General features: G+C 42.6%; 1 protein-coding gene across 9 annotated transcripts in view; it reads left to right on the top strand.

The window, feature by feature from the left end:
• FOXN3 (forkhead box N3) overlaps nucleotides 1-24,358 on the top strand; it is a 324,200-nt gene that overhangs the window by 289,870 nt on the left and 9,972 nt on the right. For all 9 annotated transcript variants that reach the window (XM_019481681.2, XM_019481679.2, XM_019481683.2 and 6 more), the window contains one exon: nucleotides 7,039-7,147. In XM_019481681.2, coding sequence (XP_019337226.1) covers nucleotides 7,039-7,147 — 109 coding nt within the window. The remainder of the gene's footprint in view (nucleotides 1-7,038; nucleotides 7,148-24,358) is intronic.

Raw genomic sequence — 24,358 nt, 5'->3', positions numbered from 1 at the left:
TTCGGATTCCTTTGTTGTTCTGAGAAAAAACAAGCAAATTCCTCCATAATAAAAAATTGTGCTAGAGATCTGTGATTTCTTACCCTGTTCCATGTTCCATTTTTGATGGATGATTGCAGAGCCTGAACTTGTTTATGTAGTTTTCTCCTAAGTTTGTGAGGAATTGACTAGCTAGAGCAGTCCACTTAACAGAAAAAACTGAAGCAGGGAGGGAGAAGTCAGGGTGGGCAGTCTAATGGGTGCAGTCTTGATTTGGAGTCATTTTAGAGGTGTACAGACTGTGTGATTAAGAGCTGAGAGTGTTATCCCTTGAGGGACAGAATGGAAGAAGTTAGGCAGATGGGAACAAGTTCTTCCCTAGGGTAAGGCTATTGAATTGAGTACTGTTGCACATTTGGCAAATAATATTTGCTTGTGGCAACTACTGATGTCTCATCAATGGTGTGTCATAAGTATTTTCCTATTTTCTATGCTTGTAGCCTGAGATAACGTGCTCTGGCTTAGGAGACACTGCTTAATAGACACTGCAGTGGAAGAATAGTTGGCAGATAAAGGCTAAATTTGAGAAACATTAGTGGAAATCCTATATCTCTAGTCTATATCCATTTCTTTTGTAGTATGAGAAAGGGGCCAGGGAGAACATCCCCTGTTTGATTGCCTGCATCCCATGATACCAAAGGAGGCACAAAGACAAGTCTGCTTTAACAGGATACCTGCACCCTTTACTGTTTATCTAGTTGTTTTTTTCCTTTTAATCAGGTGGTAAGAATTGCTCAGTATGTTTATTAGTGCACTATAAAACCTGTATTCCCTGTATGGGACTGGATGCTAGTTACTTTAAACCAGAACAATTAATCAAACATATACCTGTCTCCCAAGTGAAATACAGCCAGTGTATATTTGTTATATTTTTTCCATTTACATTTCCTAACCTTAAATAATACACCGGCACCAACCACATTTCACTCACTAATGTGTGAATGAAGAAGTTTATTTTCTACTGTAATTTCAGTATGGTGGATGATTATACGCTTTGCTTAGCTCCTTGTCTTTTTTTTCCCATTCTAATACTTATGCAGTAAAATACTTGCCTGAGAAATACTTAAGATGTTTCAGTCAGGTAGAGATGAACTTGTTTCTCGTCAGAAATGCAAGATAATGGACATCATCTTTCGAAAGAAGTCATAAAGGATACCATGTTGATTGGGATCTTCAAAACTCAACTGCATCACGTATAAGAATATGTACCCTGTTAAATACTCCTTCATTTGGATATGGAATGTGTGCATAAATTAGTAGCTCTCTTTCATCTCTGATGTTTATCCACATTCAAGCTTTCTTTATTTTTTTGGAGGTTTTTTGTGTGGGCTAGGTTCAAATCCTTCTAACATTATATGAACATAATTTTATATGGGCTGATATTATTAGTGTTATCCCAGTATAATTAAATGATAGATAATATTCGTGTAATTCAAAATTTTGCTGGAAAACACAGTAAACCTAAGAGATTCTTTCCCTTGGAGTACTTCAGAGAGGTATTTTTTTGTTTTTGTTTTTCCCACCCAGTTAATCATTTTGGAGATCTTGATGCACAGTATAAAAAGAACTACCCCGTAACTGATATGCACAGGATCTGGTTTGGCTCATATCAGCATAAAATAAGATGTTAACTGTATTGAGAATTATGCCAGAGTAAAATTGTTGTAAGATCTGAATCCATTCTATATGGTGAAAAATTTTAGCAGTGTTTTGGAGATCAGGGACCTGATTCTTTTCTGAAATTAAATTTAAACTCCATTAATCTGTGCAACTACTTCTGAGTTTATTATACTGGTCTGAGAGGCAAATCCGACCTAGTATTGGTGTCCATTCATGACAGTGGTGAAAGATGAGAGATGATTGTATTGTCCTAGTCTCTGGGGCAGCTTGTGGAGGAAGAAAACTATATTAAAAGGAAATGTATATATTGGATTGACTTTCTATAGCTGAGTTTATTTCTCAGGCATAAAAGTTCTTTAGATGTTGGACATGAGGATGGCAAATTACTTTTCAAATATGTGCTAGAAACAGTGCGTCCTGTTTAGCTAAAGCAGGAATGCAAAAGAAGAATCAGGATTATGGAGAGCTAGTCTTGATTGTCCCTATCTGAATGTGTGACACAGCTAGAGTTGACAACTTATGGCCCATGGGCTAGACAGCCCATGAAGAGACTGGATCCAGCCAGCAGCAGCTCAGAACATCGGCAGCACATTGCAGCTCATCTGGTTCTACTGCCTGCCTTATTCCATCTATTCCCTCTTCAACATCTGCTCATCACTAGTGTCTATAGCAGCAAAAAGTCACCAACCCCTGACCTAAAACAAGTTACCTTTACCCCTATACTTTGGATCATCCATCTGTAAAATGAGAATTCCTCCCTGCCTATCTTAGCTGGTCTCTGAGGCTTCGTTATAATATTTGCAAGGAACAGGAAGTTCCTTAGCTGTGAACTGCAGCAGAGGAAATTTCAGTTGGAGATTAGGAAGAATTTTCTGACTATAAGGGTGGTCAGCATTGGAACAGGCTACCTAGATAACTTGTTCCATCTCTATCCCTGGATATTTTTAAGAACCAGTCGGACATGCACTCAATTCAGTCAGGGATGGTACTGCCTTGAAAGCAGGGAGTTGGACTGATGATCTCATGAAGTCTGTTCCAGCCCTACTTCCCTATGATCCTAAGACCCTTTGTATAAATCCAAAGGACTATTTTACTACAGCTCATGTGTGACTTTGCCACAGCTCTCCACTCAAAGTTACTGATTCTGCATCATGTGGCTGGAAGGACTATATGGCACACGTATAGCAGGCACAGTTTATTTTCTTCATGTACCTTGCAGGGCTGCTGTCCTATCCCTGCTTCACCTTCTCCCCAAGATGTGGACAGCAAGAATGGAGTTTAGTCCCCTGTGTGTTGGGTCTTAGATGGCTTACAACCTGGCCCTTTGGACAGTTCAGAAAATACTAAATATGATACTAAAGTTTGGAAAATAGGGAGCTATTTTAAATGTTTTGGAGTATGAGCCATTTAGTTTAAAATTCCTTTTGAGCACCAATTACTCAGGCATTGGAAATAAGAGGATTGGTGCTATACAACATGCTACTTTTATAAACAGCATCCTTAAAATTATACACATACAAGTAATGGAGAATATGGTATAGAAAACAATCCTGTGTTGGCATATTGGTGAAAAAATAATGTAGAAATTGGTGTCTTCTACCATCAGATTATGATGATTCTGGGTTTTTTGTTTTGGTTTCTTTTTAATTTGAGATTCATATCTAACTAAACCAGTTAGATATGTGTTAGCACTGTATCTTAGATCTTTGCTAAAGATTAACAGTAGATTAATTTATTTTCCCTTATTCCAGCTTCTTTTTTACACACAGTCTCTGTTATCTTGCATCTGCACTAGCTAGTTACATGGTGGTGCTGTTATATCATAACATTTTGAAACAAAGAAAAGAGTTGGAAGCAATTATTGTTACCACCGTCTGATTACAAGTGTGGTCAAGTATTGTAACAGGCTACCTAGAGAAGCTGTGGAAACTCCAGGCTTGACATTTTCAAGGCCAGTTAGATAGGTACTTAACTGGGATGATTTAGTCAGGAATGATACTGCCCTGAGCAGGAGGCTGGACTAAAGCTGGACTAAATGACCTCATGAGGTCCTTTCCAGTCCTGCTTTCCTATGATGTAAGTGAAAGTTGAAATACATGATGGCTAAACTTGGAATGTTTTCAGACTACAAGATACCATGTACTTTTTTTTTTTTTTTTTTTTTTAAATGCCTTAGGTCTCTGCGTTGTCAAAGGGCCTGGTCTTCCTTGTAACACAAGTAGTCCCATTAGATCCTAAATCAGACCATGTATAACAAAAATGATTGTGGCTGAAAGATGTGGGATGGGGGCAGGTAACCATGAATAAAGGGAGAGTAGTATACCTCCTGAGGTGACACTTTTCAGAGGATAGTAGATTTTGTAAGTATCTTTCATCTTTTGTGTTTGTGATGGGTTTGTAAGTTTTTTCTCCCCTTGTTCAAAGAATACATGAAAAACACGTGTTTTAAGACAGAAACTTTGAAGTGAATGGTTGTGAGAAGCATATGAGAAATTTAGGACTGTTTCAAGTGTAAGGGTCAGCAGAAAAGTAGAGATGAAATGGAATATGGCTATAAAACAGTTAAAAGGAAGGCTTGAAGGGCATGTGGAAAAGATTGGGAGGAGGAACTTCACAGACCGGAATGGACAGAAGAGGTAGGGTTATGCTTTGGTGGGAGTGAGGGTCTTGAACCTGCCCCAGGGGAGAGAAGTTGTCAGTGGAGGAGTTTGATTAGCAGGAAGCCACTGTGGTCCAAGATTGGGGGGGGGGGGGGAAACAGTTTTTCTGGTGTTATTTTGCATGTGTTGGAGTGGAGCAAGATGAGAAATAGGAAGGAAAGAGATGTGTGGGAAGATCAAAGTGGCAGAGGATCAAGGTTTTGGCAGTAATGGTAGGAAGAAATGGACTTTTTCTCTCTTTAAAGCAGGCTGGATATGAGCAAGAGGGAAGGTAAGAGGAGTGAAATGTGCTATGGAGCTGACAGACTTAGATAACCAGTCACCAGTGGAATAATTGACAAAGGTGATAGAACAAAGTGTTTTGGGGGTCAGCTGGAGAGACAAGGTGCAATGTGGCACAAAAATGTTCATGGAAATTGAATTGTGTTGCCTTTAAATTTGCATAGGGCCCTTTAGGCAATATCTGAACATGATTAATGTGCAGTCATGAACTTCTCCAAATCCCTTAGGCTACTGTGTTGATAGAATAACTTCATTGCTTTGTAGTGAAGAGGACTTGTTAGCACTATATACTGCACTCCCCCTCTTACGTTGCAGAGCTGGACTTCTTGTTGCAAAGTCATTAACCACTGGAAGTGATTTTTATTTCTGTTTGTCTTTGGTATTTTTCACTTTTATCTTCAAATCATCTAGCTCTTTTGTTTTTTCCCTAACATTGTGTATGGACTGTCCTTGAGCCTTACTTCACTAATATTCAAGCATCTTTAGAGAGGCACTGTTGACACACATTCAGCCCAACATTTCATTTTCGTAAAATCTAGTTTGCTTCCGTAAAATTCAAAAAGTTGCTTTAAGCAAGTAAACGTTTTCCTGCAGTGTTTGCAAACTTAAATGTTGAAGCAGGGCAAATGTGAAAGCGATTATCATTATACAGTAAAACTGACTTAATTGATTTTCATTATCCAGTGTTTGGGGATTAAGTGAAAAAAGTAGAACAATATAAATAGAAAAAAGTAATTTAAAATTTTATTTTAGTCACGGTAACTGAGGATCAGCTTTCAAATTTGGATCTCTAAAGTTAGTCACCTGATATCATATTTGGACACTTGAATATAAATGCCTTTCTTCAGAGGTTGAAAACAAAATATAGGTAGACTGGAGTAATGGCATTTGATTAGAGGGAGATAGTTAGCTGTGTTAATCTGAAGTCAGGCAGAAGGCATGACAAGATAACACCTTAGACCACCTCCAGGATGGTGTTGAAAAATTGAGTCAACTGGATAAATGTGGTGTCATTACCATTACCAGGAAAACAAAAAACTATTAGAAGTGCCTGTTGTATTCTCAGATGGTGTTTCACTACTGTAATTAATTGTGGTGATTAAAAAATATCTCTGAAATTAATTTAAATCTTTAGTTGTTTTTTATTGCAGCTTTGAAAATACCTTAAGTGTTTTTGTTTGCAGATTCTTTTGTTTGCAATGTAAATATCAGGGGCTAGATGGTGACTTGGACTACATTCTTTCACAGGCACATAGTGGGGAATAGGATCCATCTTTTTAAAATCCTACATGGACCAATAAGGCTTTTGGTGTCCAGTTCTCAAGCACGAATGAGTTCTGTGCACCTGCTGAGTGTGCAGGCAAACCTCCCCCCTCTCTCCCCAGTGTAGGAAGTTAGTTGGAGTGGGTGGAGTATTGGTTCCACTTCCTCCAATAATCTTCTGACCAGAGCCAGTGGTGTTGCTCTTGTGACTTTGCACAGCTACAGACCAAATAAAATGCAAAAATTATAGGCTGGAAATCCCCTGGCTGCCACCTTCCTGTTGTACTTCAGAACAGTTGAGTGAAAGTGTAGCTAGAGCTAACAATTGTATCAGTATCAAAGGATACTTATAAAAGATGTAATAATCTTATCTGTTATGTCTGCAGGATTCTGTAGCTGTAACAGCGTAGCAAAACCACTTAATTCAGGGTCAGACCGAAGGCAGTTTCACTCGCTTTTAATGCTACAGGATCATGCAGACATAACAGTTAGATCATAACAGCTGCTGCATGCTCCCAAGCAGCGCCCCTTCCCTTTAAAGAAGCTAAAAATTAGATTTGGCTGTACATCAGGCAAGTATAAAGAAAGCACTTCTGGTGAAACTCTTATTGACCAAGGCTACGTTCTATAGAAATTCATACCCCAAATCCCCCAAAAGATGAATGTTTATTGTCCAACTCGTTAGTGCCTCGGTAATGATTTCTCATAATTAATATTTTCTTGTACAGGACATGACAAAAATAGAAGATCAATGTTCAGATAGCATACAATGGTGATATAAATTATGGGTTATAACACATTCTTGCAGTAAACTGCTTGTATTTTGATTATACTTAAGTTCATCCTTAAGTACTTGCCACTTGTGTCTTAAATTACCTTAGTATTTACAGTGTTGGTCAACATAAGTTTATAATTGGTCATACATTTCCAAGTGCTGCAAATACAGAGGTGAAGTTATGCGTGTAAGGAATTTATCTATAATAACTAGAAAATGTGGGGCATACTCTATAAACTAAGTTAACTATTTACAGAGGCTTCTGTAAACATTTGAAAGGTGAGCACATACTAGGTATCCTTATTTGTATGTATTTCTAATTTCATTTAAAGAAGCTAGCATTGAATATGCTGCTTACATTTTTGTCCTGAAGTTTTAAACATTTCTTTTTGTTTTCAGTTCCTCCTGGAGTGATACAAAATGGAGCCCGCGTTCTGAGTAGGGGAATGTTCTCTGGAGTTAGGCCATTGCCAATCAATCCGATTGGAAGCATGGCTGCTGCAGTAAGGTAAGAGCAGAAGAATACAGAATTAGTGTTAAAGCAATATTTTTTTCCACAATAGATAGGAGAGGTATGAGTACTTGCTGCTTCCAAAGTCTTGATGCTAATTTTTATATCCAAGATTAGAGGAGAAGGCTTTGTTTTGGATTGGTAGTTTTTTTAACATTCTTACACTCCAAAGCAAGGGACTTTGTTGTACCTTCATTTCCTTGAAAAGCAGGATTGTACATTCACTAACACGCATTATAGATTCAGCTCTTTCTGCTGATGTAAGCCGGCAGTCAGCAACTTTTTTGCTGCTGGAAGGCAAAATGACATAGCTCAGGTCCAAAATGGGGCCAGTGCTAGCACCTGCCACACCACTGATGAAGCTCCCCACTATCTGGCCATGGCGTGGTATGGGCAGAGACCCCCACCACCTGGCTGTGGCACAACACAGACTTCATACAGACATTCCGTTTCTCATGGCAGAGGCACTTTTCTCCCAGGGGCAACCACAAGTATACAGATATTTGGGCATTTTCTCACATAGTAAAAATGACAGTTCCAGGAGAAAAAATAACCTGGGAACAACAAGGGTTAAATTACTCTCAGGAGAGTTTCTTCTGAGAGAGTGAAAGTCTATAAATGCTGTGGTTGCTCTCAGAAGGGAAAATAGTCTTTCAGCATCCCCTTCCCCCAGGGGACAGTGTCACTTGCTGTACTCTGCTTCTCCAGCAAGGTACAGAACACACCCCCTTCACAATCCCCACATCGTGTTGCAAGGAAACATGGGCTAATTAAGGGAGCCTGCAGAGCATGCTGATGTGTGCACATCCCCTCTCCCCCTGGCTGCACAGAGTCAACACTGCAAGCTCTCAGCTCTTCAGGGCTTCAGCATTCACATGGCTCTGGGTAAGTTTTTCTACTAGGAGAACAGATCTGGGAGAATTCTCCCAGATTATTTGAATGTCTGTACACAGCCACAGTAGAAGCACCACAGGCTGTATCTTCTCCTCAGGCCATAGGTGGCTAATCCCTGGTATAAGCAAGTCTTTTATTATTTCTACTTAAAATGCATGTGTTTATGTATTGGAAAGATCCTAAGTTTTCTCCTCAGGTTAAATATCAGAGAATGCATCAGCTAGCCAGCAGTGTGGAGGTGTCTTCACATGCTTTCTCCTGGCTTTTAGGAGGAACCTGCAGTTCAGGGCTTTGCCACCACAGAGGAAGTCTGAGCAAATGTACACAGGTTTGCTAGAAGACTGGAAAGTGTCCAGACAAACTGTGTAGCACTGGTGAGGCCTCTCTTCATCTGCATGTGATAGTCTTTCCTGCCAAATGGTGGTAGCCTGGCCATCTTCTAGCTTTGTTGCAACTGACTGCCCAGCAGTCTGTATTCTGCTCTGCTGGGAATCACAGGGCTATCAGATTGTATTGTTAATCATATTTTTAAAGAATATGGAAGTCAATGTAAATGGAGCATTTCTGAGCTCTGCGTCACCCCTAGCTCATAGGCGTGGGCCACACAGATATCTTTGTTCCATAATTTGAGAGAGCTTTATGTAGAAGATGGGGATGACATCAATGTAGCAACCTATTCCTCCTTCCTTCCCCTGACCACCTGAAGACTTCAGCGGTTTTGATCACCCTGTTGTCATTGCTGTGCAGGGCATCACAGAGCTTGAAATATTTATGCTATGGAAGAAGTTTTCTCCCTGCAATTTGTCTGCTCTCATTGTTTCCAGCAGCTGGAATAGTGCCTTCGTCCAGCTGGCTGGTAATGAAAAAACCAGGAATCTAGGGATTTCCCCAATGCAGTCAGTGGCTCCCCTCTCACTCTGGCTGAGAGAGAAGCACTTATAGGTAGTTTAATGCAGGCAAGTTTCTAATTCTTTTTGTTCTGTTCTCTGGGCCTTAGGCAGTATTAGAAACAGCTCACTGCAAATGCATTCTGAGTCTGCATGATGTCTGCTCATACTCAGGGGCTCCTACAATACTCCTTTTCCTGCTCTGAGAAAAAGCAAGCAAGCCATGACAGAATCTAAGAAACCAGGCAATTTTTCAAACATAAAGAGATTTCTCTATAGTAGGACAAACTGTAAGCAATTTTTTTTGCCTTCTGGCTGATGGGGACAATAGCTTTGGAGTTCTTGAGGGAAGACCAGCCTTACTGACAGCATTGTTCTGAATAGTGGTAAGGCCCTCCCCAGCAAAGCTCAAACTTGTGTCATCACTTCAGTGCAAAATTATTACTCTATCTCTTGATGGTATTTTGTTCCACTCCTTGGTTATCCATGGTAACATCAACCAATCTGTTAAACTGCCATAAAAACTCCACATCAGATCTGTAACACTAGTTACTATCACCATGGCACTTATGGAAGCTAATGCTATATTCAGTAAGTGCTACCTTGCTCTCTGCCTCTCCTGCTGTTAGAGAAGGAATGCCCCTCTCTAGCTTCGGTCTTTCCTCCTCGCTGTCAGAGGACTGCACCCGCTATTGCCTGTCAGAGTTGTCTAGGGAATGAGTCTGGCCAGACTTGCAACAAAATCAACTTCCTCTTTCTGCAGGAGGTTGCTGGGCTGTAGTTGTTTGGATTCTGCACTGTAGGCTGGAGGTCAGCAACATTTTCTGTTAGTGGGTTGGTGCTAGGACCTAGCTACCACCACCACTTTCTCTTGCCACCCAGCCACAGTGCAGCATGGTTGAAGGTCTCCGCCACTTGGCTGTGGTACAGCGTGGCCAAAGCCCCCCAACTCTGTAGGCCATATTCAGCTCATGCTGTAGGCATGTAATGTGGAACTGTACAGCAAAATGGAGTGCAAAATGATTTCAGAACCCAACCCCCATCTGAAGATGTGTTCACAGTGTTCATTAATAAACATCAGAAAAATGGAAATAATTAAACCTTTTTCTACTACCTACCCTGCAGAGACTCCTACCATAATTTGCCAAGAACATAAAAGCTGTCTTGCCTTTAGGCATAAGATTCTTTAATACGGTTTATCTCCCTGCTCTTTGGCTATCATAAGGGGATTCCTACAATAGGGTCCCAGGGACAATGTCTCTTCCTTAACAACTGCCCTCACTGGTTCTGTTCATTTATCCTCCTCCTCTGGAAAAACCAGACAAATCCTTTTTCCTGAGTTCTTCTTCACATTATATCTTCTTGGGAAACATGACTAGAAACCAACAGGAAATACAGGTTCTACACACAGATATTAGAAAAAGAGGTCTAAAAGGTGTTTTCCTCCTTTAAAGTTTGGTGGTTTTGTTAGCTCTCCAGTTCTGTTCATGTGTAATTTTTTTAAAACTGTTCTTTCTGGCATCCCTAATAGCAATAGGTTCTGTTGCCTAAGTAGTTATCCTGCAAAAATATTGGATTGTTATTTGTTTGTGCTAGTTGTATTGAGAGTAAGTTAGGACTCACCTTGTGCGCAAATACTGTATGGGCATGTCTACACATCACTGTACAATGACATTACTAAGATGCCGTACTTTTAGTATGGATGGTTAGTGTGCCATGTGTGCAGCTCATGGTTAGATTTTGCCGCTAGGTTGCCATAGTGGCGTGCTATACTGGAGGAGCATGCCACTGTGACGACATAGTTGCCAAACACGTGTAGACCCACATGATTGCTTCATCGCCATAGTGCGCCATATGGTGATGGAGCATGTCACTAGATCACTGTAGGGCGACATGGAGACCCGGCCTGTGTCCTTGAATTTTGGCACTTGTATTTTAATACTCTTGTTTGGAGTGGTTTGCATTACCTATAGGTGGAGCAGTCTGTTTCTCTCTTGCATCAACTTTGTTCAGCGCGGTGAGAACTAATTAGGTTCATGCACTTACAGATTTTGAAAATATTTTTATAAGAATACCAACAGAATCCCTGTCTTGTCTGTCTCATGGGAAAGACCACTGCTTTTTCTGGTAATGGGAAGAGCCTTCATGAAAAATCCACTGGACTGTAAAGCAAAGGAAAACCTTTGGGGAGTGTACATGTTTGCAGGAATGTTCTTTTACACAGTAACTTGTGCAGTGTTTGTATCCTCATGGGTCATCCTGTCTATCTTTTGGTAATGAAGTTCCCCAAATACCCCACAGGAGCATTCTGATAGCTACTTGATAGACTGTTCTTTTACGTCTCTATGCCCTGATAAGTTGTCTTTGGTATGCGGCCAAAAACTATACTGGCTTTCTATGTTGCCCTGTTACATATATATAGCTACTATTGTCACTAGGTTTTCAGGTTTTTCCTCCCCAGTTCAGTCTGTTTTGTCACTTCCTATCCACAGCTCAGTACCTTTATATCCCTTTATATTATATTTTTTTTCTTGTCCACACTTAGGTTTGCAGACGTAAAATGTTCAATATGATTTGTGACATACCTTGACTTCTTGATCAATACAGTTAAACAAAGGATACTTTCTCTATATAGTCCATAGAATGAAGTGATCACAAAAAGATTAAATGTGCATGATTCCAATATATTACTTTGTTGTGTGGAGAGCCATGATCATCTGGTTTTAGTCGCAGAAAGTTTGGTTTTATGTTGCCATTGCTGTTGTAGTTGGATAATTGCTTGATCAATATGATAGCTGTGGAAGAGACCAAAGCCAAAGAATTTTATGTTGAAATCACTTTAGCTTCTGATGTATTACCTCCCGCCAATTTCATCCAATTGAGCAATTTACTGAAGTGTTCCTTTTTTACACTGGAAGCACAGGGATTGTTGTTTTTCTCAGTTTCTGCACAAGTTACCTGTTTGGCTACTCTTCCTGTCAGAGAGAACAAATTGGTAAGTGATCAGACACAATCACTTCACCTTTTGTGAACAAAATAAGGTGCAACTGAACAAACTTGCTTGACTAAAACATACTATACAAAAACATTGAAATCAAGACAAATCCACCACTTTACATGAATAAAGATTAGGCTTTAGAGAGAGTCATTATGTTGTAGTGCATTTGGCTTAAATCACATAAATAGATCTTTTGTTCCAAACTAATCTGCAAATGGAAAAAACATCCTTCACTGTTTTACTTTGTGAATCATCCTCCGATGTTAAGTCTCCACAAAATGTAACTGGGTGTACTTGGATTGCCAATTTCTTTAGCTTATTTGCACCACTTATAGCTTTTGTCACCAGTATTTTCCACATTGTAGCCAACCAGTGCGAGAGCTACCACAAAATAGCAAGGGAAAATATGACCTCAAAGCTGCACAAAGTATAAGAAGCTTTTAATAACACAAATTAGCAATGTGTTCTGTGTTTTTTTTTTTCTTTTGCACCCCATCACTGTAGTATTACAGGGGCACAATGATGTTCCGGCACTTAAGCACATGTAAAATCAGGTGTTTCTTTATAAGAAGATGAAATAAGAGCAAGAAAAACAAGTTGCCCCTTTAGATTTTGTAAAAAAACACCACTGAAGAGTAAGCTCTTTATTGTGCTTTAAACATAAGCCCTGACTTGACTGCCTAAAGAAATAAGTTTTCACTGCCTGGGACTTTGTTGGAATGCCCAGCCTGAAGTCCTTATGCAAAACATCTGATCTGACAAAATGGTGCTCTGTCAGATATGAATGAATCCCAAATCACAAGAAACATTATCAGTTACAACCAGTGCCTTCCTTACACCCTCTTTATATATTATATTTATGCCACTGTTAAGGTGTTACTCACGGCATAAATGGGAATGGTGCTACGCGTGCACCTGACTTAAGGCATCATAAAAGGGGGAATGAGCCATAAAAATGTATCACATATAATGTAGAACACTTTCATGACTTTAATTTAATATGTGGTCAGTGCTGGATAATCAGCTGATTTGTTGGGCCAGCTGGAGGTTAGGTGTGGGAAGCTAAAGAGCTTCCCCCTGCCTGAGGCTTTAAACCTTGCGTTGAACTTCCCAGCGTTGGGAAGCAGAGGCTCATGGGGAAGGGGGAAGAGGGAAGCCTTTGGCTTTAAATCCCACACACGGCAGCACTGGGTGGTCAGTTCAGCATGGGGGAGCAGAATTCACAGAATCAGGTGGCCCCCCAGGCCACCAACGGATCTAGGGGTGATCCATCTTGTACAGATGCCCTGGTGAGGTGCAGCGAGCAGCCAGACCTCCACTCCTGTGGCAGGGGTACAGAGGCTTGCCTGGACTGGCATGTATGGCATGGCAGGAGGCATGTTTGTTGGGATCATTGATTAGATCCCATCATGCCTTTAAATGAACATGTGCCAGCGACCTTTGCAACTGAAAGTATATTTAGAGATAGCAAAGTGTGTGGAATTTGGAAGTAATGCACTCGTACTGCTTTCCATCCACTGGGCCCCTTCTGCAGTAGCTGAAATTTCCCTGTGGCTGCTTTAATTATCTGAAACATTTTTCTTTGCTTAGCCATTCTTGAGGCAGTTGTGTTTGGGTAGGGCTCCATGTCCTACGTGGCACATAGGACTGGGCCAAATCCTCAGCTGGTCTAAATTGGTGACTCAGTTGAAGACAAATGGTGCTGTGTCAGTTTCTACCAGAGACCCTGGAATTATGTATCATTATCTCCTGACTGCTACAGCCAGTGTGGCATCTCTTGTGATATCTGTATAATTTGATGTTAAACTCATTTTATTTTAATCTGCTCTCAAAAGTATGATCGGAATGTTGTAGCTGTGATGGTCCAGGAATTGTTGAGGCAAGGTTTTTTTGTGATATCTTTTATTGGACCAATTATGTAGTTGGGAGAGTTGCTGGACAAGCTTTTGGCCCTTAGGTGTCCTTCCTCAGCTTGGGACCTGAAAGCTTGTCTAACAGCTGTCCATTTATACAATTGGTCCAATATCACAAAAAAGTTTTGCCTCAAATATATGATGTGCTGAAGGTGTTAATGGGTGGGGAAACAGATGGGGTCTTAGGGTACAAGAGGTTTTGGCTCTTGATACCTGAAAGCAACTGAATTACAAGAAAGTGAGGTATGGTGTGCTACATTAAAAAAAAAAAAAAGAAAAAGGTTAAGATTAGTCTTCTAAAATGAGTATCAGATCTAAATGCCAGCTCAAGAGAGACTAGTGCACTTTCTGTAAAGGAGCCATATGATTGCTCAGAGCTCCAGTATGAATCAGGAGGTAAGCCTGTTGAGAGTCTCTGGATTAGGGTCAGAGGGGAGAGCAACCAGGATTTTGTCATGATGGGAGTCTGCTATAGACTACCAAACCTGGAAGAAGTGGTTGATAGACTTCCTTCAAATAGCTAGTGGAAGTTTTCCAGTCACAGGCCCTGGTTCTCATGGGGGACTTCAGTCACCCCACCATCTGCTGGGAGGACAAGCCAGCAACACACAGGCAACTCTTGTAGAATGTTGGGGACACTTCCTGATGCAAGTGCTGGAGCAGCCACCTAGGGGCCATGCGCTTTCTGACCTACTGCTCACAAACAGGAAAGAATTGGTGGGGGATGTACTAGTAGATGGCAACTTGAGCAGCAGTGACTACAAGATGACCGAGTTCAGGATCCTGTGGAAAGGAAGGATGGAGAGCCAACAGAGTAAGGACCCTGGGAAGAAAAGCAGACTTTGACTCACTCAGGGAACTGATGGGCAGGATCCCTTGGGAAGCCAAACGAAGGGGGAGAGGAGTCCAGGAGAGCTGGCTGTACTTTAAAGAAGCCTTACTGAGAGTGCAGGAGCAAACCATCCTGATGTTCAGGAAGACTAGCAAGTATGGCAGAAGAGCAGCTTGCCTTAGTAGGGAAGTCTTCAGTAAACTAAATCACAAAAAGGAAGCTTATGAGAAGTGGAAACTGTGGGAGCCGAGGGCAGTCTAAGGCTATGGCCAGTAGCCCGGACTGTCAGGTGTGTATTTTCCATGATGGAATAGAGTTAGGCATGGAAGCGTATTGGTTGTATAAAGAAAGCTTTACTTACACTGCCGATGGTCGCAGTGCAGGAAGAAAACTTGCTTGAATTACAGTTGCACACAAACACACAGGGGTGAGATCTCTCTTCGAACCGAACCGAGATGAGTTGTCGGTGTACGACTCCACGAGCGCTCAACACGGGGGTACGTCAATATTTCCACGATGACGGGGAGTGGTTAGAGTCTGATCAGGTCCCTAAGTTGTCCTCCAAGACACACGCGGAGTTTGCTAGGCTCCACAGCGCGCTTAGAGTTCCCTACGAGATGGTTGAGGGGTCCTCCAACTTGGGCGGAAACTGCTCTAACCTTTTATACGGCTAGCAAACCAATCGCTAGCCGCCCGGTAGGAATAATTTAGAATTGACCAATAGTGGGACACAAATTTGCATGTGTGTGTCGGGAACTCTTTTGCACCGGGGTTTTCTCTCTGCAGCTGAGAAATCCACCGTGCAAAGAAAGCTCCATGTGGCGGGAAAATTCCAATGTGCCAAGGCACTAAAAATCATTGGGTTATGACAGAAACATGGACAAACGACTAGGTAGGAGTATAAGAGTGTTGTTTGGATATGCAGGGATGAATCCAGGAAGATCAAAGCACAACTGGAGTTGCAGCTAGCAAGGGATGTGTGAAGGGTAACAAGAAGGGTTTCTACAAGTATGTCAGTAACAAGAGGAAGATCAGGGAAAGTGTGGGTCCCTTATTGAATGGGGGAGGCAACCTAGCAACAGAGGATACAGAAAAGGCTAAAATGCTTAGTGCCTTTTTATCTCAGTTTTCACAGGCAACATCAGCTCCCAGACTACTGCACCTGGCAGCACAGTTTGGGGAGGAGGTGAGCAGGCAACAGTAGTGAAAGAACAGGTTAAAGACTGCCTTCAAAAGCTAGACACATACAAGTCCATGGGGCTGGATAGGATGCACCTGAGGCCATATGTTACTAGTAGGGGGTGCACGTGCTCCCCCGATGGGGATGGTACCCCCCCTGACAACCAACACTGATGCTGTCGGTAGGGCTCGTGCCCCACCGACAGGGCCACCACCGTTGGTGGCTTCTGCGGGTGCCCCCCAGATTCAGGAGGCACCAGTCAATCATGCCTGAGGCTGCTGAGAGAGTTGACTGATGTGATTGCAGAGCTGCTGTCTATCATCTTTGAAAACTCTTGGCTATCAGGAGAGGTCCCAGATGATTAGAAAAGGACATATAGTGCCCATATTTAAAAAGGGGGGTGGGGAAAGAGGGTCCAGGGAACTACAGACCAGTCAGCTTCACCTCAGTCCCTGGAAAAATGAAGCAGACCCTCAAGGAATCCATTTCTGAGCACTTGGAGGAGAAGATGATTAGGAGCAGTTGGCATGAATTCATCAAGGGCAAGTCATGCCTGACCAGCCAGATTACCTTCTATGATGAGGTGACTGGCTCTGTGGATGTGGTGGTACACCTTGACTTTAGCAAGGCTTTTGATAAGGTCTCCTACGTTTTTGCTGGCAATCTAAGGAAGTACAGGCTGGATGAATGTGTACTGTAAGAGGGGGATAGAAAACTGACTGGAGCATCAGGCTCAGAGGGTAGTGATCAATGACTCGATGTCTAGTTGGCAGCCGGTATCAAGTGGAGTGCCCCAGCAGTTGGTCCTGGGGCTGGTTTTGTTCAGTATCTTCATCAATGATCTGGAAGATGGCATAGAGTGCACTCTCAGCAAGTTTGCAGATGGCACAAAGCTGGGGGGAGTAGTAGATACACTGAAGGGTAGGGCTAGGGTTCCAAGTGATCTAGACCAGTGGTTCTTAACCTTTTTCACACCAAGAACCATTAGCATAATTATCAGCTTGCTGCAACCCACAACCCCCTGGCCCCGACCCACACAGTCTCTCCCGTTTGCTAGGACAGTAGCAAAGCACTGGAACAGGCTACACAGAGAGGTTGTGGAGGTTTTTAAGACCTGGCTAGAGAGAGTCTTGGCTGGGATGATCTAGATGGAGATGGTCCTGCTTTGAGCAGGAGATGGAGGTATCTTCCAAACAGAGGAGGCTTTCTGCACCATGGTGAGGAGTGAATCTCCTTGCTTCATTCCCATTTGGGATAGAGGAAAATATGATTTCAGATTTGGGGTGGGAGGCTGGGGAATGAATCCTGCATTTCCCACCTAATTATATCCTAGCAATTCTGTATCCTACCCAGTTCCTCACGCTACTTATAATGCCATCAGTGTTCTCCTGATGCTAAGGTATTCAGTGAAATGACTCTGCTGAGGTAAACAGTTCAGCACTGGGTCTAGAGTAGCCAGGTGTTCTGAGTTTGTTCTGAGGACAGCTCCACCTTAGGTCAGCAATGTCAATCTTGTAGGGAATAAGAAAGAAAGAAGCAGTCTTCACAGCTGGACTGCTCTAACAAGGGGGATTGTGGCAGAAGGACCATAAAGGATTTGGGATGAGCAGCCCTGGTCTCTGATGCTGAGGAGCAGCCAATCCTAGAGAAGTGCTTTGGATTTGTCTTTCCTTCATTTGCTTCTCAGTAGACTCAAACCACAGCGCAGACATACATTTTAGCCCATCAAAGTGTATAGACTCTACTTGAAGTACATAGGAAAGTCTGTTAACACAGTTTTAATGACTGTATCTGTTAACATTCCCACTGATATAAACATTAGCCCAATGAACTGTATGGTAAATCATGAGCCTTTTGGTTTTGGACTAATAACGTGCATAGTTTGTACTCTACATAAGTAGGTACACAAGTGCTGCTTAAAAGTATATTTGTGCTAAATCCTGCATCAGTTTAAGAAAAAAAAACATTAATTCATCTGAAAGCGTTTTGAAATTTGCCCCTCACTTCCATGAGCTCAGGGAGAGCAGGGTCTAACAGTAGGAGGGAGGTGGTAGAAGTTGGGGGAGCAGAGGGCAAGGGCCACCTGACCACCACCCAGATTTATTTTCCCTGCTGTAGCAGGGGGAGGGGGACAAAATCAAGGCAGATCTCCAACAATTAAATTCTAATTCTACCTGGAAAATAATAAGAAATGTATACAGTTTTCATATATAGAATCTAATTGTTTGGGAGGGTTGTCTCATAATTAGGGTTGTCTTATATTCCAGTAAATATGGTACTGTGCCTAAAAAGACACTGCTGCCTGTTTTAAGATTAAATCATTAATGTAGATGTACAAAGACATACAATGAGGCAAACTTCATTTGCTTGTAAAATCTGACCTGGTAGCAGGGAAAAGTGTTCTTATTTTATGTGCTGGCTTTAGTTTACCTACTTCTAATGTTTATTTTTCTTAAGTCACTGATTCGTGCAATAATAATTACATGAAATGAATAGAAATAACCATGGCACGTAAAGGTGCCAAGGTATAAGCAGAGATAGGGGCCAGTTCCATCTGAAAATAACTATAGTTTACATATCTAAAGGAGCTGGTACGTACACTATGACCATATACATCAGGGGTGGGCAATTATTTCGGGTGGAGGGCTGCTTGATGAGTTTTGGCGAGCTGTCAAGGGCTGCATGGGTAGTCCCGCCCCGTCCATTGCCACACCCTTTGGTCGCCATCTTGGGACCGGAAGTCCCATCCCTGGCCCCGACCTTTGCCACCGGAAGTCCCTCCCTTTGCAGAACTTACCAGGTGGCAAGGGGTTGTGACCCCTCTAACATCCTGCCCCAGCAGTGGGGTTTCAGGGGCATCAGACCTCCCCCAGAACGAAGCCAAAACCAATTGAGTCAAGGTCTGCATGCACAAAATCTTTCCAAACAAATCATTTTAAAAAGGTATAGATAAAGTATCATATACTAAAAGTCAAACATCTACTATAACAGATTTTAATTTTTATTAAAAAAAATAATTTGAAGTGATTAACTTAACACTCCCGAAAACAACATGATAAACATACAACCATAATATAAATAACTTAAAATGATTAACTTAAAGACCAACAAAGGAACTCAATGTGACGAATGAAGCCTCTGATGTGCGTTAACCAGAAAATCAAAATCAAACGTCATCTCTGTTGTTGCAGTGCGGAATACTGCTGCAAGGTGGTCATCGCACCCCACAGCGCAGCAGAAACCAGCCCAGCCTGCCCTTTCCCTCACCTGCGGGGCAGGACCCAGCTCAGCTCCTCCTTACCTGCAGGACAGCAAAATTTAGCCCAGCTTCCCTTCCCCTAACCAGTACTGGTCACCAGACCCCTCCCGCAAGCAAGGACTCAGCCTACCCCATCAGGCCCCAGACATCAAAAGCTGGCCAGCCCCCCATCACTGGTGCCACCCATCACTGGTGCCAGCCATGCTGGCCAGCCACCCATCACTGGTGCCAGCATGACCTGTTCCTGACCCATCCCAGCCCCAGCACCCCAGCATAGCAGAAGCCAGCTGAGGCCCAGGTCCCCTCACCAGCACAGCACCCTCCGATGCTGTAGGACCCCTCCTGTCCCAAGCCACAGAGGGCTCAGCCACAGCTTTCCCTCCCTGGCAGGGCCCAGCCAGCCCATCCCGTCCCCTATCAAGCAGTGGCTTCCCCAGGTGCTGCTGCACTTTCCCCCTACCTGTTCCAGCTGGTCCCAAAAGGAGGAGGCTCCACCGCCGCTTCTGCTGGCCAGTGCCGACCCAGTTGGGCTTGCCCCATCCCCAGCAGCATGTGGGAAGCTGACTTTACCCGCATGCTGCTCCAGATGGGGCGGACCTGGCCGGGTCTGCACTGGCCAGGAAAAGTGGCATGCAGCTGAAGTCAGCTCCTCACATGCTGCTGGGAACAGGAGGAGCCTGGCCGGGTCTGCACCAGCCAGCAGAAGCGGTGGTGGAGCCGTGTGCTACTCAGGACTGACCGGCGCAGGAAGGGGGAAAGTGCAGCTGAGCCCCTGCCACTCGGGCTGGGTTCACCCTGTCCCGAGCGGCGCACAGCTCTGCCACCACCTCTCCTCCCTGGTGCTGACTGGGCCGGAGCTGCAGCCCAGCTGCTGCTTCCCTTCCCCAGTACCAGCCCAGCCCAACCCTGCATGGCCCAAGCGGCACGGCACGGGGAAAGCCTGCCTAGCAGTTGCTTTCCTGGGCTTACCTGCAGGGCAGGGCCCTTTCCAGTCCCGTGCAGCAAAGCAGTACCCAACCCAGACGCTGTTTCCCCTCACCGGCGCCACAGGTTCTGGCCCAGTGCCCCTGCCCGTCTCAAGCTGCAAACATGGCCTGAGCTGGAATGGGGTGAGTCCAGCTGGGGCAGGCTGAGGTCAGGGTTGGTTGCCTCACAACCAGAACCCAAGGAAACAGCCTGAGGTGCTGCAGCCGGCAGTTGTTGCCACCAGAGGCTTTTAGAGAGGCAGCCACCATTACGTGGGTTTGAAAGGGCTTTGTGGGTCGGAGGGAAGTGCTTGGCGGGTCGGATCTGGCCCGTGGGCCATATTTTGCCCACCTCTGATATAAGTGTATGTTCTTAATTCTACTGTTTTTCACTAAAACAATCGATTTGACAACAATAAAATAATTGGTGCTTGACCTGTACTACCCTGCTGTATTATCCAGAGTGAATAATGGAATCCAGAGTGAATCCATTGGGGAGGCAATGGACAAAAATAGTTGCTGACTTTAAACGTTCTTCCTCTGCAGATGGAAAGGGTCACATTAGTCTTACCTCTAAATCTGTTATTGATATAGACACAGCATTCTCGTTAGTAGCCATCATTACATGATTCATATTTGCTGTGTTCCTTTGCATACAATTATGGTATAAAACCTCCCTGTAAGAGTTTCTGTCAATAGCATAACTGACTTAGCAGTGTTGACTTTTACTTCGTAACCCTTTAATAGGGTCTCATCATGCAAGTGAGCTCTACTTATGTTTAATTTGCTTGCTTGTTGCCCTGTCCTCTGGGATTCAGTGCCATCTAAATATGTTCTACTACTCTTCAGTGAATGTGACATTTTTTGGAGCTTCTCCATAAGTTGCAATGATGTTGACATTACTCTATAAAATTGAAGACTGCCAAAGTGCAGAAGAAAATGTGGCATGTATCACTTTCTCTGGGTTTTTTAAATGGAGAATTATCTCTTGCATATAAAAACCAGTATCTTTCTTCCAGAGGGATTCTAAACTTGTGTTCAGGTAGGACTCATGTCACCCATCAAAGAAATGCAACCACTTTGTGCTGAAATGAAGTAGTTATTTAGCTGCAAAACTGTTCATCAGTGTAGGACAGACTGCAAACAACAAAGTACCCTATTGAAGCTACTAGCAGGATTAAAATGGCCATAATTATTTACATAATTATTAACATTTAGGTAGGACATTTGTGCCATTACCCTATATCCTGTGTTGGCACTAGATTTGCAACCCAGCCCTGATGCCTTGCTCCAGCTGAGCACAACCTTCAGACCGACCACAACTCCTCCAGTTGATAATAAGCGGATTTTATTGATACACTGTGATAGGAAATAAGAGCAATACAGGCAGAGCAAGCAAGATGATTACAACATACATTACCCAAACTCTCCAGCACCCAAAATATACACAAGGCATGCAGTCTGTCAGTCTGGTACATAAACACTACCTTAAGGTTCTTTGCTTGAATGTCCGACATCAGCAACCTTGGAGGTCGGAGGCTGATGCCAACTGCCTGCTTGCTGTTGTGAAAACTCCTCCTTTTGTATTCTTTCTTCTCCAATGACTCGTCATCTTTGGACATCATGAATTGGTCTTCCTGTGGCAGTCATAATGTCCACGTTCTGTTTTGTCAGCCAAAATCCTATTTTCATAAATCTGTTACATGCACACATCCTCATTTGGGCTTTACTGGTATCCTTTTAATTTGGTAAGTCCCCCAAAACCAGAAAGCCCAAGGGCTTATGCAAGTGAGCACTGTAGCCCTGGAGCCAGGCCTATCTCTGTTATGAAAATAATGTCTGGATGTTTTCAGTTTCCCAGGATGTGTATATTCATTGGCTGCAGACACCCTGTCTTCCCTGAAGACTGTGAAACTGAGAGACAAAACAGGCTTTTAAAAATCAGTTAACCCTTACTGGTGCCCTGGACTGTTGTTCTAATACAATATCTATTTTACCTACGACTCAATTTCTAAAAGCAAACCTCTACCTATCATTTTCTAGCCATCTCCCCCAAGCCTTCCTCCTGCTACCTGAACAACTAGAAGTGTTCTGAGATTTTTAATATCCTTTAAGGATGATGACTTCCATTTTGTCTCATCCAAAAGATAATCAGTATGAAGCACAGTGCTCATTCACACCATACTGGGAAAATTGGTTCATTCCTGACAGGAAGAAAATGACTAACTAGAGAATCTACTCTATGGGGAGGAAGGAAGAGCAGCACCAGAATAAAGACACTGGACTTCAGAAAAGCAGATTTTAACAAGCTCAGGGAACTTGTGAGCAGGATCCTCTGGGAGGCAACTCTGAGGGGAAAGGGAGTCCAGTAGAGTTGGCTGTACTTTAAGGAGGCCTTCTTAACAGCACAGAAGCAAGCTTCCTGATGCAACAAAAGAATGGGAAATGCCACTGGAGACCAGCCTGGCTAGCCAGCAATCTCTTCAATTAGTTGAAACTTAGGAAGGAATTGTATAAAAAGTGGAAACTTGGTCATAGTACTAGGGGGAAGTATAAGAGAATTGCATGGGCAATCAGGGAGAAAATTAGGAAGGCTAAAGCACAATTTGAGATGCAGCTGGCAAGAGAAATAAAAAGGCAAAGAAGGTATTCTACAAGCATGTCAAAGAAAGAGGAATACCAAAGAAACTGTGCATCCCTTACAAAATGTGGAAGGCAACCTAGTTATGGTCAGTTCAGAGAAGGCTGACATGCTTACTACCTTTTTTACTTCAGTCTTCACACATGGGACAGCTACCAGATACTACGTGCAGTTGGTTAAGACTAGAAAAAAGACAAACAAGTAATGGCAGAACAGATGAGGGATTACTTAGAGAAGCTAGATGCTTTCAAGTTGGCAGGGCTGGATGGGGAATACAAAAACAGTCAGGGGCCTGGGAAATAGGACTTGTGAGGACAGGCTGAAAGAGCTAGGGGTATTTAGTCTGAAGAAGAGAAGACTGAGATGGAGATTTTGATAAGTTTTCAAATACCTCTGTTGAAAAGTGGCCTAACTGAAGGGTGATTGTAAAGAAGATGGAGATGAGTTGTTTGTTTTGTCTGTGGCTGTAGGGAACAGGACTAGGAGCAGTGGCCTCAAGCTTCAGTATAGGAAATGTAGGTTGGGAATTTTTAAGATTTTCTGAGAACGAGAGTGGTCAAGCATTGGAATAGGCTACCTAGCGTAATTGTGAAACCTCCTCCGTCCTTGGGCGTTTTCAGGAGCAGGTTAGATAGACACTTGGATGGGATGGTTTAGTCAGGTTGATCCTGCCTTGAACAGGGTGCTGGACTAAATGACCTTGTGAGGTCCTTTTCAGCCCTGCTTTCCTAGGATCCTATTTCCATTGAAATCAACAATAGATTTTTTTTTATTTGGTTGTTTTTTTCCCCCCTCCATGACAATAGAAGCAGGCCATAAAATGGCCAATCCTATTTCTGACAATACCACACAGTAATATAATCATGGGATGCATACTTAAAGTGTTTAAAAATGTTTATGCTGCAATTGTGAATGTATAAATTAATGATATTGTAAAATCTAGTGGAGTTGAGGTCCAGCAGGACCTTCCATTATCAGATAATGAAAAGAAACAAAGCACTTATACATAATCTTCCTAGCAAGTTAGGGACACTGTTCAAACAACTTGAAAAGGTACCGGTCCCTGGAAAGATGAACTTTTGGGCCTTTTCATTATGTAGAACAGCATATACAGTCCCATTTTATCGCATTATTTTAGGCAGTTTTTTCACTACAGTTATGTTGAATTTAATGTTCTTAAACATTCATCTATCTATTTCTTTAGAAAGAAACCAAAATATCCAAAATGAAAGGATTTAAAAAATATATTTTTTAATGTTTATTTTTTAATGTTTCAGTGGTGAAAGGGAGATTATGACTATAGTTCTTTGGCTATGCAGCCTCCATGTACATGCTTCGCCTGTGTGTCTTTTTTCAGTTTGAAAAAAAGAGTACAAGGCACACACTCTTGTTTTGGTATTGATAAATGCTAAATGACTAACTGAAATGGTGTCACTTAAGTCTTGAGCAGAAGTATACACGCTGGGTAAATTTGAGCCTGATGCATATTAACTAAAACCCAGTGGAAATACAGCCATTGACAGCTATTTGACCCAGAAGATCACAGTGTTCTTTTGTTAGTAAAAGTCTGAATAAATAAGAGCAATATAAAAGTTAAAATCTTTCAGAAGTGTGTATACAGTAGAAATGGATTAGATGC

This window comes from Alligator mississippiensis, chromosome 2, assembly GCF_030867095.1.
Source record: "Alligator mississippiensis isolate rAllMis1 chromosome 2, rAllMis1, whole genome shotgun sequence".
Lineage (NCBI taxonomy): Eukaryota > Metazoa > Chordata > Crocodylia > Alligatoridae > Alligator > Alligator mississippiensis.
Note: the sequence above shows the minus strand (reverse complement) of the source record. Positions and strands in the feature narration are given on the sequence as shown.